We start from the raw sequence: 21,310 nt of genomic DNA on the forward strand, positions 1-21,310 counted from the left end.
AGGGTCAGACTGATTTGCATATAGCCATGTCTGAACTGGGGTGGCAGAGTGGGCTAAAGAACGGTGATGGGTCAAACCCAGATCTTTTGACTGGGTGTGAGTGTTTGATTGGTTCAGATGCTCCATCCATCACCACCCCCTTTTGTACCGCTTTTGGCCGCCATAAGTGTGGCAGGGTATGCTCAGACGTGAGTCCCTTGCTCACTTTGCCACTGGATTCAAGCAAGCTGGGCTGAAGACGGCTGTAATGCCAGAAACCGGGCCTCGGAAGCTTTTTTCCGGTCCAGGGAAGGCATGGCTTGGCAGCTCGGGCTGGACTGTTCCCATGAGGCACAGGGTCAGACTCATTTGCATATAGCCACGTCTGAACTGGGGTGGCAGAGTGGGCTAAAGAACGGTGATGGGTCAAACCCAGATCTTTTGACTGGGTGTGAGTGATTGATTGGTTCAGATGCTCCGTCCATCACCATCCCCCTTTTGTATCGATCCCCTTGAGGGACTGGCAATCAGTGGTGCGAGGGTTTTTAGCATTCAGGACAGTGATGGCTTTTTTTGGAGTAAGCGATGGGTGGGGGGGTTCATGAGGGTCAGGGACCAGAGGTGGTGAGGATTTTTTTTTAATGATTCGGGGAACGGGTGTAGCTCAGGTGTTGCGATAGCTTTTTAGGTGTAATGGATTGGTTCAGTTAAGGGAGGTGAGGTTTTTTTAAGGTTCAAGCAAGGGGTCAGTGATGGGAGTTCATGGGTTCAGGTTTTATTTTAGGGTTCACAGATAGGTAGAATTAAAGTGCGTCAATGTGTATAGGAATGACGCAGTTTAGGGGTGGGTTATGGTTCTAGGTCAGCTGAGTGTGTGGTGAGGTATTTCTAGGGGTCTGGGATGGTGAGGGGTTTTTTTTGGTTCAGGGAGGGGTGGAATAGAGGCTTCAGAGGTTTTCCGGGTTCAGTGATGGGTGGAATTTAGGAGGGGGGCAAAAGCTGGTTGCTTTGCAATTTGCTATCGATGCATACCATTTTATATAGAGAAACTATTTGTTAGCTTATTAAGGCATCCTGATCAGCAGTTTTAAAATGCACTGCATATAAATCCAAACTAATGTCTTTCAAAGTAATTGCACTGAAAATAGTATGAGAGTTAAATACATGATGTTAACAGAAGCAACAGGACAACAAGACCAAGGTTTAGCACAACCAAAACACTAGTCCAAATAAGAGTAAAGATGGTGCAGCACACTTCCCGTGCCCGTTATCCCTGGGCACAAATACAACAACCAGATATTGAGACAGAATGGAAGGCGCACTCAAAGGAATTATACAGGTACTTGTAATCTTGAATTTTCTTTTCTTTATTTAGGTAATTATACCAAAAAGGACATACACAGCCAACGCGTTTCGTTACGTGTTGTAACTTCGTCAGAGCTAGGTCAGTGATGTTGATTTGGAATAGTAAGTGACCAGTTAAGTACAAAGGCACATTGTAGCAGCCTCACCTAGTATATGACTTAGATTTTCTATTACCTGCTACGGTACCTGCTTCATACTACGTCTACCCTTTGTACTTCACTGGTCACTTACTATTCCAAATCAACACCACTGACCTGACGAAGTTACAACACGTAATGAAACGCATTGGCTGTGTATGTCCTTTTTGGTATAATTACCTAAATAAAGAAAAGAAAATTCAAGATTACAAGTACCTGCGTAATTCCTTTGAGTGCGCCTTCCATTCTGTCTCCATATCGAGTTAAATACATGATGTTGAAGGGGGCCAGTGGTGTGCTGTGCTGCAGAAATTGGGTGAGTATATTAAAAGTATTTTAAGAATGCATCACTTCCCCCATTATATCAAAACATATTTCAGTGAAAAGCCTAAACATTGGTCCCCCTAAACTTGTCCCACTTAACACGACTGAAATCTAAACTGCTAACAAATGATGTTGTTTGGAAGCTCATTACTATCATCTCTGATTGGAATTGGAATTAGCCCTGGCTGTGGAATGGAGGGGCTCTTAAACTGGTACTTCATATGGAAGGAGTTGAAGAGCTATGGTTAAGGTACTTTAAAGGGGCGCAACCGCAGATACAGCGGACGCGGCGTTTGGTGAGATGTTTTAAACTTACTACATTCGAAGTTGTGTACCATTCACATGCAAGACCCTGTAAATTGAAGGGAGGGTCTTATGCGATTTTAACTATTTGATTTCATTATCAGTATCAAAAACCGCACAATTTTATGTAAATCCTGGAGGCAGCAACTGCCTTTTTTCTAAGAACATAAAATAAGTTTGACGGCAGAGTGAAGAAATGTCAAAAGAGTGGTTCCAGTTGGGTAATGATTGAAATCCCTCCAGGACATGCTTGGGAAGAGTCTTTATCTGCTTCTTTAGAGACTTATTTCCCCATCTTATTAGTGGTAGTGGATGTTACAGCCTCTGGGTGTCCCTTTCCTCTGAGAATTAAGAAGTATTTTAATGACTAAGACGAGTAAAAACAATTAAACAAAATCAAAACAACACCCTTTCATTTCCAAACACTGAAGATTTATTAGTTGGTCACAACCTGTCCCATATTAAGACAGCTGAGAATGAGAGAAAAGACTAAAATTAAATATTGATGTTTCGGTGTCTCCTACTCTGCCAACAAAGCACATCAGTGGTATTTTCTCCAGCGGTCATGCTCTGAAAGAAAAAAAAAAAAAAAATGAAGTCAGAATTAAATATTATGGTTCTTAACAAAACCAACTATTGGTCAACATACTGTGTGGGAATGATTTACTTCAGAAATGTTTCTGCGTATATTAAATCTGGGCGTAATGGGGCAAATAAAAAGAAAACTGCCTTGATTTCACTTTATTGAGAACCAAAAGGGGATAGGTCCATAAACACGTAGTGGGGGCTAGACCTTATATTTAAATTGCGAAAACACACAGTGCCCACACCACAATTACTCATTCAATATTCAAGAAGGGTAAGAAACCAGTTTATTGTAACCACCCTTAGACAGCATTACTCAGTGTCTATCATTTTATGCTTTTTTTTCAAATTTTCAAAAAATCATAACAGAATAAAGGACTACGTATTGGAATATTTACAAGACTAAATACACTTTGTCCATACATCAAAAGACAAACATTATTTACACACTAAAAAACGTTTCTGCATCAAACATTACAAAAAATTATAGAAAGGCAGTCTTTCTTGGGTGGAATAAATTGTCAACTTCACGACACAAGGACCGGCTGGTCCAGTATTTAAGCGTTTACAAGCTATTAAGTTGCTTATACCCCCTTGGAAATCATTTTTCTTCATGTTTTATATTGTAATATTTGTTGGTTGTGATGTTATTATAATTTTTTGTAATGTTTTTGCAAACGCGTAAAGAAAGCAAGTCACAAAAATATATCAAATTAATCAAAGAATTAATCTAGAATACTGAGTGTAGAGGGAAGATCAATCCAATATGAGGAAAGAGATTGAAACTCTGCATGGTTACAAACACTATAAATTGTGAAAAAAAGGGCACACTATTGCTAAGAAATTATGTATAAATAAGGTAAAAAGGGGGCTTTGAGATTCTAATTCTTCTCGTCTTGCTTTGCAGACTAGCTTTCTGAAAGACACTGATGGGCAAGGGACCATATTTGTTACCCAGTAGGCTTTTAGTCTGCCCCTCAAATCATATCAACACAAGGTGCCAAAAGTGGTACTCACACAGAGTGCATTTGGATTATAAGTGAAGCTTGGAGAGGACTTGAGGGAAATCTGTGAAGATCGCCAGCTCTAACAAAGCACCAAATGACATCTGTCACTTCTAGGCCACAATTTCCACTCAATCAGGAAATACATGTTTGGGCCCAAGTCAAACTTTTTGAAAAAAATAAAACATATCTCCACCTAAACATTTTACAGATTTGCCACTTTTTGGGGATTCACAAAGCTCCCAGGAGTCTCAAGGGAAATCTATGAGAGTTATTTAATCAATACTTTGCAAGTGGGATAACATCTGAGGGCTTTCAACAGGGAATACAAACTACTTTAGTAAGTTTGGCAATTAGACGATTTGCACATTTTCGTCTCCACATGTAAAATATTTCCTATGGAAAAGCCTATACACCCATTTCTCCCAGTAATGAGGAAATGGTCCCTTCCTGTTCCATCCTTGCAACACACTAGCTCATAGAAAATTGCAGTAATTTTACATATGCCTCAAGGGTAAGGAAAATTAAAAAAAATATTTAAAGGGTTTAAACATTATAAAAATATTTGCAGATCCAGATTTTAAGCAGGGCTTTTAGCACAGAGTACTTTTTTGCATCTACACATGGAAATAAAGTGTACAAAGAAGTTTGGGAATTAGACCATACGCTTTTGGAAGAGGAAGAAGTGCAGTATATCACAAAGCGTAATTCATACCAAGCAGGATGGTAACAAAAATGTCAACATTTACATCAAAATTGTACTTTCTTATTAGACTTTACTTACTAATATGGTCATACTCCCATATGTAGCTAATCACAACGTAACCAGCAAGCAACATAGCAATACCACCAATTCCCCCTTTCTTCACGTTGATGTACTTATTGAAATACCGGTCATGACCTATGTGAGAGAAATGGGTACAGAAAGAAGTCTTTAAAGTCAACAAATAAGCAAGATTTTACCTATTATAATAGGCAGTTCATAAATCACATAACAGATTTAAGGTCACTTGTTTGCTGCCAATCAATGCTTCTACAGGTGATCTTATTTTGCATTCAATTTTATCACAATGCATTTTTTAAAATCATGCAAGCAACCTACACAGTAAGAACTGAAAAGCATGTAGAAATGTGTTTAATCACATTTTGTTTGTATTTACAAGTAGGTACTCAATTATTCAGATACACAGGTAGTGTCCTCTGTACACATATCACCATGTTAGGCCATTAACAGAACTGGGAGGCTATAAAAAGTACTAAAATGTGGTAAATGTCAAACTACTAATCTACGTTGTCAAGAATTTGCAAGACGTCCCTACAGTGTGAAGGATGGTTGAGTCAGATTAAGAGGAAATACAAAAAACAGTGGCTTTACTCGTCATTCTTCTTCACTGTGCCCAAACCTTTTATTTCTAATCTATTATTTTTCCATTGGTACATATCACTGTCAAGGTAAAGGGAGTCCCAACTCACTTTTATTCTAATGTCGTACACATTTGTAATTATTCTAGGTAAAGAAGTAGAACAAAACACTAACCATTTATTCATTTTTTTCCAAGAATACATTTGTAAAGTATTTTTTTAATGAATTGTCACCTAAACTCACATTTATACTCTTAACACTGACAACACATTCGTATTTTATTGTATTTTTACATCCTCTCATGCCATTTCCTTCGCATATCTTTGCAAACCTGGGAGCCCTGTGAGGAAAATACCAAACAAGCACTTGTCACAACATTACATGGAAAAGTGTTCTTAAGACATTTAAGCTTTGGTGAAACCAAGAGGTCTGTCTTATAACCGTGCTTGGCTTCAACCCATATAATCACTCATCCATCAGTCCATGCACTTAATCACATATCGTTCATGCATCCATTCGTCCACCCACTGAATAATTCTTGCATTCACATCCTCACCAACACACAATCACCTATCAATGAAGAGGCATGTTGAGTTATCAGCTAGACCTAATAGAAATTCTGCTAGTTTGCGAGTGTGCTTTTGGTGGTGTTTCGCTGCTATTCAATGAGGGATAGTGATGTGAGATTGCTAATATATAGTATAGTGGGCAGGATGTACCACTACTGCTGAAATACAAGAGGCTGCAACATATGTAGGCATTTTTCCCCTTACGATCCCGTAATGTGGCCCCAGCCAATCTCCGGCAGATATATTATTTATCTCATCCATTTCCTAAATTAAAACTCAAACCAACAAAACTTAGCTTAAAATCTTCCATAGGAAAATAATCCAAGATCAAAATGGCATACACCCTGAACACTTGCCAAAACAAAAGATACCTTTGGTGTAATTGGCTTGTTTTACCACTTAAAAATTCAAATTTCCCCAATATCTTAAATTACCTAAAGGCATTTGCTCAGGACGACATCTTCCCCATTTAAATCATTAAACTCTTCCACCTAAATAACTTGGCGCTCTCCTTGACAGTGTCAAGTTCTCATACTACACAGGCATCCTTTTGTCCATGTGAAAACACACCAAATCCTTCCACAAAAAAAAACCAACACAAAAAAAAAACAATCATGAGCCAGGTGAAATTTCACACTACTTCACCATCACCCAATTCACCTGGTTCTGGAAAACCTTTGAGCCATTGCCAAAATGCAGCACGGGAAAGTGGACCTACACAACTTGTTTCAAACCTACCATGCAGCTTTCACCTACAGTGCAGCACGCAACTGCTACGATCTACGAAATCCACAAAGCACCTGCAATTAACAAACAATGATAATCCTTGCTTCCTAATTCTTCAAGATGGGTTAACTTACTGACATTTGTAAAGATTATAATGGCATGTTGACATCTCTGTTGTATTTCTCTGTTGTATTTCTCTGTTTCGGAGGACGTACCTATTTGTAATACTTGCTACGAGGCAACCCAGTGTTTTATTGTGTGTGTTTATGATTTACTTTGTGTGCATTATTAAAAAGAATTCTAAAAAAACAACATTATAATGGCATATGCATGTTCTGTTGGATTTCCGGATATGCTCTGCGATGTATTAGTGTGTGGCATGTCATAGGGGTATGTGATGAGATAATGGATTTTGCCAACTTTTGGTATGTATGCGACGTATCATGTAGAATGTGTTCTGGTGTATGGCAAGGTCATATCCAATTATCAGCCATACCTGGGGTTTGTATTTTTTTCAAATATATTCTGTTATATGTTCATGAATGGTTTCTTTGTGGTTAGTACGGTTGCACTAGTGGATTTTAACTCAATTGACAATATCGAACTTTACATATCATAGAAGACACCTCAAACAAGCACTGGCATAGCCAATAGGTCTCGCCTTTGGGACATTACAAGTGTTTAGCCAAGCAACAGTTGATGTTGCACCTAGGATATTGTGCTGCATAATTAAATACTTATAAGGCCCCAAAGGCGAGACCTATTGGCTATGCCAATGCTTGTTTACATTCATGCTGCAAACAACTTGCACCACCGGAAGCTTGGGCACACAAATTCCCACTACCTAGACAGCTCAATCCGAAAACAATTATTGCCCGAAGAAATGTCATCACAATTATCCAAAGCCGGTTAGGCGAGAGCCACAGGAGTCATTTCAATTATGCTCCTCAATGACTTACCGGCGTCCGATTTTTTAAAAGAGGCTCGATAGCCTTTGCCTACTCGCCATAGAATAAAGCGCATCTTTTACAAATTGATTTTCCTCTTCGCTCTGCCTCATGCAGGAAGCGGTGCATCCCAGATGGACATCCTCAGAACTAAGCAGGTCAGTTTCCTCTCAGAAAGAGAACTGTCAACCATTTGCCTCAGAAATAGGGATTGTATAGAATAAAAAGCAGCAAAAAGAAGTAACGCCAGAATTAAATTACTAGAGGTTCCTGGTTCATCGTCAATTTCTACCAGATGAAAATGGAAAGCTAGTGTAGGCGAGGGTGCTTGTGAATGGCAATCTGTCACGGGGAGGGTGGAATGGGTGACCCCTTGAATGAAAACGCCACCACAATGATGTCCTACACTGAGTGGTAAATAAACTTAAAACAGCACCTCTGGCTGCTTAATGTCAGGGCATCTGCCACCATCGTGTGCTCAGAGTTATGGGACAAAAGGACAGGTGGAAATGGAGGGGAGGGGGGGGGGGCGAAATAAGACACCATGCCCCGCCCCTCTATTCCACAGGGATTGTCCCAAAACGCGCTCAACCTGCATTACTGCAGCAATTCCCTGGGCGCCGTGCTAATGAAAAAGGACGCACCAGCTGGTTCGCCCGCTGGGCTCTGGCTGGACGGCACGGCAACCTCTCGCAATCTCAGTGGGCACCGGCGGAGGAGACAGAGCGACTGCGGCGTATTTAGAGCTGGTGTGAAATGGACTATTGTCATAGTCACAAAAGCCAGCCAAAGACTTTCATTCCTGGGGGCTGTTTGGGGAGTCTGCCCCTCCCCTTAACAGTTACTTCAAGCTCTGCAGGCATGGATTAGTTCTAGGTCCCTCTAAGACAGCGTGGTGAGGCAATGGAGTGCTAGGTGTACTCCGCGGACCACCTGTTTCAATATCGGTAGGTTAATGCGCCAGCTGCAGAGCTCTGTGCGAGCCGATGAGGTCAAAAGTTCCAATTCCAGTAAAATTGAAGGGTGGGATAATGCGCAGACCGTGGAGCTATCCACAGATGAAAGAAACTGAGGGGGAGGGGCTGACAAATGAACAGCCCAGCAAGCGCGCGCTCAAGCAAAAATGAAACTGCAAAAATCCAAAGATGCCACCACGCTGCAGTTACATGTACAATACAGATGGCAATAAAATTATATTTATTAAAAAAAAGACAAAGGGAGGGAAGAAGTTGCAAGCAACTAAAAAAATAAAAAGCGTTGTGTTTGGGGACTGGCTCTCCCCGTTCTTACCGCCACTGCTGTCTCCACAGACGAATGAAAGAAACTGAGGGGGAGGGGCAGACAAATGAACAGCCCAGGAAGCGCGTGCTCTGAATCTCTCCCACGTGACTCCCATCTGTTTACAATTAACACGACCGCTAGACCCGCGTATGATAATTGGAAACAGATGGCGCTGCTGCTTGCTTTCGCAAGCTGTATGCAGTGGGTGGATACAAAGGTGGGACATGCAGCCGCCTTTACCCAATTATATGCTGTCTTTTTATAAAGACGCATGCAAAGCCCAATAGCGTGTGAGCACCACACGCACAAGCTTCAAGAAAAGCTGAGAAAAGTGTAGAGATGCCAAGAGGCCCTCTCCCAGAGCAGCACGTGTGCTGCGCTCTAGGCGAGACCTAAAAATGGCCACATTTGTCTCCCTTACAGAAAACTATTTATTCAAATAAACTCACCCCACTCCCTAATACATCTTGGGCAGTATCCCAGAGACCTCCACTTGCTCTAACACTACTTAATCCACACACAGTTTCTTGGGCAGTATTACTTTATAACTGGGACACTTTTCTTCACTAATAACACAAGAACACACAACTTTACCTCAAAGTTTAGTCATGCCTGGATACCCCTGAACATGGATGACTGCCATTTACCTAGAACGTCCCCAACCAAAACTGACTTCATCATGATCAATAGTGGCACACACGTCTTGTGCTTCTTAACTTCTACATATTGGCTTACAACATTTCTTCCAAGATCATGTGAAGAAAATCTCAGTCTATCTCCACTACATTTTTAAGCAAACTGGTTCTTCCACAAAATAACTTCTGCAGTAAAATAGAGAACCTAAGTTTCTCTCAGATCAGTAAATGCAATGGATATATAATGGAACATCTAAAGAGAATGTTGTTTTCATATACTTTTGCCCTTCACACAGCAGCTCGGTTGATCACCAACCACAGTGCACCTAGATTCAGAGCATATTCCTCTTAAAATACTGCTTTTTAAGTTTTAACACTAGCCACTCAAAGACTACCTTGCAAATAAACTCAAAATCTTAGGATGCAACATCAGACAGTTTTGGTGAACACACCTGAAATCTAAAAATCTCATAAAGAATGCACTTGCAAACACGCCTCTTCAAAGTCTGCTGTTATGAAATAGCCACCAGCTTCACTCAAGACCCGCTCCCCCTCCTTTCAGTGCTCCAGGAACTATTTTCTAACTTACTTCACAACGTTCTTCATAACCATTAGGAAATCTCTTATTACCACACCCATGACATGCTTCTTCAATGCGGTTTACATGACAAGGCTTTCTAACCATGTCCAAATGCTTGCACAGCCATGCCGGTTGCACAGACTTACCGATCATCACAATGCTCCCCTTTTCCCAAAAGCTACCTTTACGCTGAATAGATGCTCCAATTGAAGAAGTAAATCCTACTCTATTTACACATGCAAAAGCATCCCTACTGCAGTAAGTAGGGTGTTTGATTCCTTGTTAATTCTTTTTTTAATTAAAAAACTACAATAGCTCTGGTATGTTTATCTCACCCATGTAACCGCATGATAAGAGTTAATGAAAGTGGAGTCTTACTGGAGGTAAGTGAATACCCACCTCAAGGAATAACAATGCTCCTATTTACGGTGAATCATCAAAGTCACAACATTATTTTGAGTTCAATGACCTGGTAGCTGTAGCATGGATCAACTTCCTGGGGCAACTTCACCCACATTTTCAGCAGTTCCTCTTTCCCCTACTGCAAACAATCCCACAGTGTTCCTCCCTTTCAAAATCCATGATGGAGAAACTCTTCTCCCCTTGTGCAGAGCCTTTGTGCGGAGGGTACGGAGCAGCCCCTGTCTTCCTGGTCACTCAAAGCCAGTTCTGGGAGTAACTGGCCTCCCACTGGGTTTGATACCAGCATGTCGTTGCTGGTCCACCTTAACTGGTTTTCATGCAAGGGGAAGAAAACCACTCATAAGACTCTGGCCATGTTTTTACTCAGGGAGCAGTTTTCACGTTTTTTTCATGCCAAGTACAGGCTGGGTAGTTGCTAGAGAGCAAATCCAAATTAGCCTTCAGCAGCTTCAGGCAAAATAAAAAGGTAACTTTCTAAAAGTTACATTTTCATTATACCGGATAAAAATCTGACTACCATTATTTTCACTTCGATTGTATTTTGATCAAATATAAAAATACGTCTTTGATTGGAGTCTGTAGCTAGTATGTGTCAAAAGTAAAAAAATTAATGTGTATAATTTATAGTTTGACTTTTCCTATGTGCCAGTTAAAGCCTGACCAGGACTACATCGTTATTGACGCGGTCACCGAGGGAACATGCCATTTTTAATGTTACACCTGTTCGATCTGGGGTGCAAAATGTGCTTGGGGTGACTTACTTAATATTTAAAATCAGAGTGATTTTGACAGGTCTGTGCCAAGGAGTTCTAGTTGCTGCGGTCACACTACACAAGGTAAGCCATGTTTTCACTGCCACTGTAGTGGATGGTGCAAACAGTACTGCAGTCCACAGGTGGCATGTAATTATCCATGCAAGGGGTGTTTTTCTTAACTATTTACTATTGCCTTATAGGATAGTTAATTGTGTCAATCACATTTAAGCCAAATGTGATATGCTTAAATGGGTAGCATGCGCATATTATTGCACTTACTTGATAGGTGAAAAATCTGAAGGGGGATCCACACAGAAAAGGTGGATTTCCTTCAGAAAGTATTAAAAATCATCCCAAAACAAGGTACATTATCATGGGAAGGTACGAGAATATAAGCTTTAATTAACTGAACTAATAACAGTGGTGCTGTTACCTTACTACTTGCCAGTACTTGAACTGCAAAAATGGGTAAATCAACATGTGTTTCCTGGTTGGTGATTTTTTTTTGACATCACAATCAATGTAATTTGTAGAATGTTCCTGAATACATTCTTAGGTTTTAGGCGATAGTAAGGAGCGATACAAAATAATGAAAACGTGAATTATAGACACTATTCTTCACAAAACTTACCCCTACGGAAAGCTCCCAATATTCCATTTGGAGTAAAATCCCTCGTTGCCAGCCAGGAAGGAAGTTGACCCAACTTAACATCCATCAATCTTCGCTCTGGAAGTGGCACTGATAAAAACGTCACATTAAGATTTTTTTTAAATTCAAAGCAACATATGAAAATAAAACCTGGATGAAACATTACAACCCCTAATCTAACTAAGATAACCATTAGGCCAGAACAAATATGCTTTCATGGCAAAAGCTCCATTTAAAAACATTTTGTAAATGGTGGGTTCATTATAAGTAGGGCTCCCGGTTTCATGGCATTATTTTCTTGACATTTCCGTCTGTATTTATCCATATTTTTATTGTTGCTAATTTGATCTGTATTTATCCATTTTTATTTCGGGTTTTGTGAGACAAATGAAGCAAAAAATAGTACATTTGCATATTTATTCAAACAATAAATGTAAACTCTTATCTGAATGTATGACAGATTTCAATAATATGAAGTCCCACAGATGATAAATCAATGCACATATGAAAATATGAACATTTTAGTATCAACCTTTTGCATATCTACTGGAGTTAAAGCCTCATAACAATAATTTCTTTATTTTTTAACCGCTTACACATCAATCTTCACAGCTATTGGCCTGACAGTATTTAGAATCACAAAACAAAAAAAAGACTAATTTCTGGTTTTATCCACATTTACATATAAATACAGACCGGTAAATAAATGGTTTCGGTCTGTATTCATCTGTAAAAACGGAAAACAGAGAGACTTAATTATAAGTCACAGCTGTTACACAGTAATGCCAAGAGGCAAATACAATTTTTACTGAAAACTCGAGGGTTAGGCAATTATACAGCGTTTGTTTGGGAAGGCCCTCCTGCAGGTACTGGGTCATTATATGGCAAAGGTAGAACACATCATACCTAAATCAAAAAGAAGGTAAGATCACTAAAATTAAATAAAAATAAATGGCAGTAAAACAGTAATGGGAAATAGTATCTTTCTGTTGCAAATAATGCAGTAAGCTCTATTGCACTATTACCTAACCACTGACACAATAAGGTCATGTTTCTGATTTTAGCTTAACCTTTTACGAATGGACGCAGGTCTTCCTTTGCTCTGTATATTCCAGGTAGGAAGACTGATGAAGTTTTTCTGAATGATGCCTCTAACCACACAGTCTTTCTCTTGTCAATCTCGCCATGTGCCAGTGGGGATCCAGAGAAACACTTGCAATAGGATGGTGAAGATAGCACCATGCAACCCAGTTGAGACGCTGTCCCACCCCAGGACACAATGAGATGGAGCTACATTCAGACTCTGCCCCTGCACATTGATGCCAGGTCCTCTTTTTCTGTGCCAAAGGTCTGTATCTGAAGCTCTACTCCTACAGATTTCGGTTACCACAGAATTCTCAAATTCTTACATTTAGGGAGCACCATCTTTGCATGCTGTTAAAGATAACAGGTTTCAGGCCATGCCATGTGTGTCAGAATAGGTCAGTGGTGGACCCACCTGACATCTGCTTATTGTGCCTTTGGAACAAGCAGGACGCTAAGCTATGTAACAAGTGTCCCCGATGCACCTGAAGGCCCTTAGGAACAGAGATGTCAAACTGTACATCGCAGAACATAAAGAGTGTGATCGGTCTCTGTTGAGCTAACCCCCATCAGGTCGGTCAAGGAGAAGTCAACAGAAAAGCACACAGACAAGCTGAAGAAAACACATGATAAGTGTGTCTGAAGCTCCTGGACCTCTAGGCAATCCTGTTCCAGGGGAAGATTATGCAGTTAGAGATCGCTGCTCCTGAATCTGACCTGGTTGTCAATCTCAGATGTCATACTGATATTAATCAACATGCCTCGAGTACTCCTGGTCCAAGTTTATTTTGCAGCATCTTGAATAGTAGTAGAAGGCTATTTTCATTCATCCCAGTTCCCCCTGGTGCATCTTCTTGCTCCACGGAGACATACAGTCAGACATCTGCCGGGAAAGTACTCCCCTGGTGCCAACAAACATTTCCCTAGTTCTCCACTGGATTGAGTCAACCAGAATCAAAGTTTTAGGCAAGTAAATTGTTTCTGATGCCAGTTTCACTTTATGTTGCCTTAACAGGTTCACCTGACTACGAGTTGCAGCCTTGTTACTGGGGCTACTTTCTACTGCACACCAGCTTCAGCAACAATACTGGAGGTTCAGAGGATACTCGAGGGATCTTATGTACTACAGATGATAATTCTCTGACCCTCTGCAGAAGCTAACTCACGCACACTTTTCATGGTGGCAGAGGTACAGGAGATTCCGTAGGATGAGGTAAACAATTTCAGCATAACTCCTCTTCACCAGGCACTGCTAACAAACCCCTTAAGTTCACCCTCCAATCTTACGCAGAGACTGGTAGGCAGCAGAATCAAACATGTCTGCCTTATTCCATCATCCAGGCAACTTTCAAATTATCAAAGATTGCATTGCTCTTACATTTCTGGATGCACCAGATCTTATTCCCACAGTTTTCCTTCAGCCCTCTGAAAACCACACGATTCTGCAAGAAGTAGTGATGATGATGCTCACCAAAGAAGAGAGTGAACTGGTAGCAGAGGCGGAGAAACAACTAACCTGTTACTCGCAGACCTTTTTGGCTCCCAATAAGGAACTAAGATGTGCTTCCTTTCGCTTAAAAGAGGTTTCACATTGCCATGACACTTCCTAGGCTCTTTTCTCCACCTTGACACAAAAAAGGGGGAGGAGGAGGAAAGGCTACCCTGTACTCTAGTGCGAGGCGAGGGAATGCAGTCCAGAAAAAAACCTTATCATGATCATCAAGCTGTGTTATGGCCAAAAAGAATCCTCAAGAAGTCCTTCCAGCTCATTCCACCAAAGCAAAGCCACTACTACTGCTTTAACTTGTGCATTCTGGTTTTGGACATTTACCAGGCAGCCACATTGACATCTCTCCATGCTTTTACGAGGGAACACTCATTGATTCACAAGTCACGGAGGGGCTTTTTGCAAGCTCAGACCTTCAGGAGTTTGTAGTCTAAAGTTGAATACCTAGACCCACCTCCTTGGAGGAGGCAATATCTGATAATGAATAAGTCAGCATGCCAGGTTGACCATCTTTGACATACTGCATCCTGGTAGAAAGACAGGTCTCAACATGGGTCTCTTGGGAATTTTTTTCTGGAACCTAACAGCAGCATTTTAGTTTGTTTGCACTCTGAACATTAACTTTATTGAAAACTGACTGGCTCTTAACTCATGGGTAGTTCATGTGAATCATTTCACAATTTAAAAAAAAAAAAAGGAAAGTGTGGGTCAAGGCTCACTCCACAGACAAAAGTGTACTGGTATGAGATGTTAGGGACCAGAACCTATGAGAAATGCATGAAACAACCAGAATTGGCAACTATAGAGTTAGTCTGTTGAGTAGAACTGTAATAATTTGATTTGCTATGGGCATCTCTTGATCAGACGAGTAGCTGTGTAGTGAATGCTTTTGCGCTTTCTAAGGGGAGCTTTCTGTAACAAATGCATTTATAAAGTATGTTTAGTAAACTATTAAATGGATTCTTCCCTGTAGTATTCCACTGCTTTCATGCTGTCTATTTTACTACAGAACTCGGACAATCATATTCAAATTTGTCTTTGGTTAATCCCAAAAGCTGCAGTTAGGTTCGTATTGCTTGGCTTTCTGGACTCTGAAATGGATGGATGGATGGTTATAGAATAGTATTTAATTTCCAATGAAAGGGCATTTTTGATATGCCTAAAACTTTTCACTCTTTAGACAGTTTTAAACGAAATGTGGCTTTCTTCAAGCTTAGTAAACTAACATTCAGCATGCCAAGTCTTGGGATGTATGACATTACAATGCATGCTTTTACCACGCATGCCTTTACAACGCGGTTTTTACAACACATGCCTTTACAACGCATAGTGCTTTGGGGCGCTGGATAGTGAATAGTTTAATTTACTATTCCAACTCCAGTCCCCGAGGATAGTGGGGAAGGTGTTGGATAGTAAATTAAACCTATTCTTTATCCTAGAGAGCCCCCCAGCGCAATGCGTTGTAATGGTTTGCATTGTAAAAGTTGCGTCGTAAAGGCACTGCGTGGTAAAAGTTGCGTTGTAAAGGATGTTTCCCCAAGTCTTGTGAAGATCCATGAAGTGCAGAGAAAACGTTAAGAGATGGAAACCAGTTTTCCCATTTTAGCTTCCATAGAATATTTTGCATGCGCCTACAGCTTGAATGGCATTTTACACAAAACTTGGCATGAAAGTAGAACTTTTCCCCAAAAACAAGCTTTCACTGTTTTGGTTTAAATTGGTTTAGTAATTATTGAGTCATAAACATTTCACATTTTCAAAGCAGGCCTTACGGGATAGGATTTTGATTATCTCTGCCGTTTGAACTTCTGGATTAAAACTCGTGACTGTGGTCAATCACTTAAGTATTCGGAGGAATCCTATTGGCTGAAGAAGGCTTCAGGTTTTTTCTAGCCACATTGAAATTCACATGCCGTTCCGACTTTTGAATTTTGCAATGGTGAAACTGTGTCCCCCCCCCCCCCCCCCCCCATGCCATGGGTACCACCAGAGAGTAGCAAAATACAAAGGGGAGGGGTGGGGATAACCCACAGTTGCAAAAATCTAAGGGATTTTAACAGAAAACAAAAAGATAATAAAAACAGCTGACTCGAAAGTCAAAATGAACTTGTGGCCATATTAGGGACTAAATCAAAGCGCCGTTTTGTGAAAAGGATGTGATACCCATACAGAGCAGGGAGGGTTGTAGGACCTGGCTGCACGAAAAGCTCTGCGCCAACGACTGCTGCCCACAGCCAAAGGCTAGTGGGGTTGAAAAGAAAACTTAAAAACATAATGAAATTCACTGCTGAAAAGAAACAACAGTTAAAAACCGAGTTATGGTTCTGACCAAAACACACACACACAAAAAAAAGTCACTGAAATACAAAATCTATGGCAACTAACAAACTCACTGTAACTCGTACAGTCTGCCATTCTCAAAACGGAGGGAGCTATTAAGAAAACAACAGGTTGGCCGCTCAAGTTATGGCATGTCGCAAACTAAATACAAAACTCTTGAGTTCACCATTGAGGTTATAGATGAAGTTACATATGTCAAACAATATTTTGAGATGAGACTGCAGTTCATATTACCCTCAATACTATGAAAGTATATTTATTTGTTACCCTGTGCATTTACGTATTTTAGTGATTGGCATACATTGTAAGACCATAAACTTTGCCATTGGTGTGAGAGTTATATAATTTCCATGTCTTGTGTGTGAATTATTTGCAATCCTAAGAAAGTTCCATGGTTTTTAGGTTATAATTTAACATAAATGCACTTTAACTGGTTTTAAAGTGAATTTCTGTTTCTTTTAAACTTATGTTAAGATATTATAACCAGGGCTCCCGGTTTCATGGTATTTTTTTTTAACGTTTCCATCTGTATTTATCCATATTTATTTTTTGCCCGTTTTATCTGTATTTATCCATATTTATTTGGAGTTTTGCCTATATACGAAGTTGTACAACTGTAAATTTCCATATATATTTAACTGACAGACGAGCACTCACACTTTGATGTCTGTTGTGTTTGAGCTATTTAAACACTTCCATGCGCAGGGAGGACCCCGGCTGTCTGACGTCACAGTGGGCATGTGCAGAGGATGGCCGGGGACCACCTGAACTCCGCCCACACATTATTTTGCCCGCACAGCGGCGGAATTCACGCCGCAGTCAACGGGTTAAGCTGCCAAATATTACATAACACATCCACTGGTAAATAACAGCATTATACCACAAGTGTATTGTTGGACCCGGCCTCATGGCGTGGTCCTACCCCTCCCGCATGGCGGGCCCCGGACGACATTGGCCCTCCACAGAGCCTCGGGCGGCCCCTTCTGCCCGATCCTGCACGCCCCAACACTACCGGTCCGGCCACCATCCCGGACCCCCACTACCGGCCTGACTCCATCATGGGCCCATCACGTCCTGAGCACGAAGTCTCGCCCGACTCCATCTTGGGACCACCACGTCACGAACACGTGGCCTCGGCCCAGGCCCCAGCGAAGCCCCGACATCGAGGCGCCAAGATCTACCCAGGTGGTCGAGTGGCCACTCGACAGATCCCGGAGGAAGGGGAGTTTCGATGGGCCTCCAGCCGTCCCCGGACGCCCGGTATCGATCGCCTCCGGCATCCCTGGGTGCTGGCTCCACCCCCCTGCTGGGTGTCTGGACACCATCATCCCGGCCCCTCTGGCCCCCAGGCGCGAGGGTCCGGACATCAAAGGACTCCAGTCCTATATCTGGGCCAGCCCCGGAGTAGGACGGCAGTTGTATCCTGGACTGGAAAGCCCTACTGACGCTGTCACGGCCGACACCAGAAGAACTCATTGCCTGTAACCTGAAGAGACCCTGAGAGCCTGCTGGCGCTGCCGCGGCCCACCTTTGCCGAACCCTCTTGAGAGCCTGCTGGCGCTGCCGCGGCCCACCTTTGCCGAACCATCTTGAGAGCCTGCTGGCGCTGCCGCGGCCCACCTTTGCCGAACCCTCTTGAGAGCCTGCTGGCGCTGCCGCGGCCCACCTTTGCCAAACCCTCTTGAGAGCCTGCTGGCGCTGCCGCGGCCCACCTTTGCCGAACCATCTTGAGAGCCTGCTGGCGCTGCCGCGGCCCACCTTTGCCGAACCATCTTGAGAGCCTGCTGGCGCTGCCGCGGCCCACCTTTGCCGAACCATCTTGAGAGCCTGCTGGCGCTGCCGCGGCTCGACCTCTCGGAACACCTTCCGGCTCGAGGATTGAGAGCTGTGCGCAGGGTATCTCTGCATACACCCCAGCCGAGACTGTCCCGCTACCCTGACTCCCCTTTCACGGGACTTTACAGACCCCTCGGTCTACTTGTACATATCGCTGAGAACCAGCAGCCTTTATTTCCTGATAAAGCTTACGAACTCGACCTCTGGTGTGGTGTCCATTTGTAGTGTGTGGTTACTCTGCTGTACGATCCTAGGAGAGGGCCCTCACCCAGGAGGCCTCTCAGTAACGCTCGGCTACTTCTTGACGGAGAGGTGGACCTAGGGGTGGTCAGTCAGACCTCTTCTGCCTCCCCCGGGGTCGCCTTTCTAACATGTATATTGAAACATGCCATGAAATTTCATCCTGTTTTTTTATTTCCCATGCTGTCCATCTGCTCCGCTGTTGGGCTATGATTCATGAAAGACAGCACGGAAAGTCACTTAAAAGCAGCACATTTTTCAGTATTTATCCACTTTTATAAATAAATACAGACAGAAAACACATTGTTCAAACTGGTTGAGCTGCATGGGTCTAGTGCCTAATTTGTACAACCAGGGCACTCGCCAGGAGGCCACTGCAGCTTGCACCACTCGCTACCCATGCCAATGTTGCCAAGGACAGTACGAACAACTACTGACCTGCACACTCCTACAATATTTTATCAATAAACATCTATTGTGCTAATTTCTAAATTGAACCAACACCACCACAATGCAGCAGACTCCTATAAGTGCTGGTAAACCATTTGCTCAAATGAATCACTGCATGAGTCTCAAAACTATGCAAGACGAACCACACAGCTAATTCACTAAGACTTGAACAGGTGACATCTAGAATACAGGTTCGACTGAAGCTTTGGGTGTTATCCTTTCAGTCAGGCCATTGGCCCATGCTGTCTTACACGAGTATTAAACTAGCTGCCTGCAGGAAAAAGGTGACCTTGTAGTAGAAACACTAACATTCTGAGCAACTTACTGTGATGGAAGAATGAAGCCGAATGATCTCCTTAACACAAACACCTCTGCAGTGGTCAAATTAGGTCTCTGAGTTACATTTGTGGCAGTGAAATCGATCACCAAATGAATGCATTAGGTGCATAAAGAGCATCAGCCGTCATACTGGCAGTGGAAGGCATGACCTACAAATTTTAGCTACAGCAGTAGAATGATAAGCCATTTTGCGGTTATCAGACGTTGCAAAACTCTCTATAACACACAAATACCCGACTGGCAGGAGTTCATTGCAAAGCGCATTCCACTCATGTGGGCGTTGTGCTCTCATAATTGTGATATTAGTGAGTGGTGCACATCAGCAAGCAATGTAAATACCCTGTAAATGTCGCAGTACCGCGTGTTTCAATTGAGGAGAGAGGTTCACCAATGGAGCCTTTAGATGTCCGACCACTGTGCTCTCGTTAAAGGTCCAGCAGTAGTAATGTCCGAGTGACAAATGGTGTTTTCAAAATACCCCAAATCTACACACCGCTGCTCGTCGTAAAGCTGGATACACTGCATTTCTATAGGAAAATATCACATTCGAAGAGCCAATCAACATACTTTGGACATGCTTAAAAAAATGTGTATTTGGGCCTAAGTGAATAATTTGAAATGTATTGAAACAGAAGAGCGCCTGCTACCTGAAGTATCACCTGAAATTAAATGTTACTGAAAGGTGTCTGCATCTATAAAAGGCTGAAATGTTTATCACAACTTGGGCGAGCAATTCGAATCTATAATAGTACAACATTTTTTTTTTAACAAAAAGGAATACCGGAACTAAATTGCATGTTCGAATATCACGTAAAGAGGAATAAAGTGCATCGAAGTGCACTGACCTATATCAGGTCAGGGGGAACTGAAAGGTAATGACCTCAATCTGAGCTCACTGTTTCTCATATGCAGAGCTGGGCGAGTCCTTGACCCAAAGGCAAAGCTGTTTTCGTGCATTCTAGGCTTCTCGGGAGTAGTTACTACCCCGGTTGCACACCCTGGCCTCTAGAAGACACGGAAGTTTCAGGGAAGGCCGTTAATACCAGATTTGCCATTCTACCCACGTCTACAGCGAGATGAAGCCCGGTAACATCCTCCGAGTCCTCACCTGGTTTATCCGCCATCTTGGAGTCCGAGAGATGTCACTGGCGAAAAGGCTTCTGGGAAATCCGCATGCGTACAGGTTGCCCAGGCGAGAAGCTCCTCCAACCGGAAATATTTTCTGGACGCCGACAATTTTTTTGTTGTTAACTTTCGCGGCGGCCATGTTGAAGCGTCAAAAAATAGACCTGTGCAGATTCTACTGCCTTTAAAACATGTTTCTAGAATCTTACTTAAAACATCAGTATCGGTTTTCTATTTAAATATTTATTCAGCAGAGGTTTGACAGTTCACATAGCTGTCAAGTTTTCAGATGGCTCATGTGTGACATACCCATGTACAAAAGGTAAGTGGGAAATAAAAAAAAACGGGAGAATGTATTGCCCCCATTGACTTCTATTAAAACAGAGTAATTTTCAGGCGGGAGGCAGCCGACGTGAAGCTATTTTTTGCTTTAAAAACTCGGGAGTCTCCCGCCTGAATCGAGTCTGTTGGCAGCATGGTAATGAATAGTGTTTGGATTTCACACAGGGTACTCAAGCTCATTAGAAAACAACATAAAGCACTGATAACTGTTAACTCGGATACTGATGGAGAGATCCAGTCTTAGGCTGAACTACGCAATTTGTTAGGAGGAAACCTGTGCTTAAATCCTAGCTTTACCACTTTACCAAATTGTGTGGTCTGGCGCAAATCACTCCTCAGTCTCTCATTTTCCCTGGGCGACCAATTTGAGCGCACCATGAATTAATTTAATTCTATGCCAGGACCGGAGGCTCTGATTATGCT

The 21,310-nt window shown here is 42.1% G+C and overlaps 1 protein-coding gene across 1 annotated transcript; it reads right to left on the reverse strand.

The window, feature by feature from the left end:
- Positions 1-2,518: 2,518 nt before the first annotated feature.
- ATP5MF (ATP synthase membrane subunit f) lies at positions 2,519-20,660 on the reverse strand. The gene is made up of 4 exons (XM_078665060.1): positions 20,529-20,660; positions 11,608-11,715; positions 4,482-4,598; positions 2,519-2,678 (listed from the first exon to the last, which is right to left on the reverse strand). Exons 1-4 carry the CDS (start codon positions 20,542-20,544, stop codon positions 2,650-2,652), a joined length of 270 nt encoding a protein of 89 aa, XP_078521186.1. The 5' UTR covers positions 20,545-20,660; the 3' UTR covers positions 2,519-2,649.
- Positions 20,661-21,310: the final 650 nt, after the last annotated feature.

This window comes from Lissotriton helveticus, chromosome 10, assembly GCF_964261635.1.
Source record: "Lissotriton helveticus chromosome 10, aLisHel1.1, whole genome shotgun sequence".
NCBI classification, from domain to species: Eukaryota; Metazoa; Chordata; class Amphibia; order Caudata; family Salamandridae; genus Lissotriton; species Lissotriton helveticus.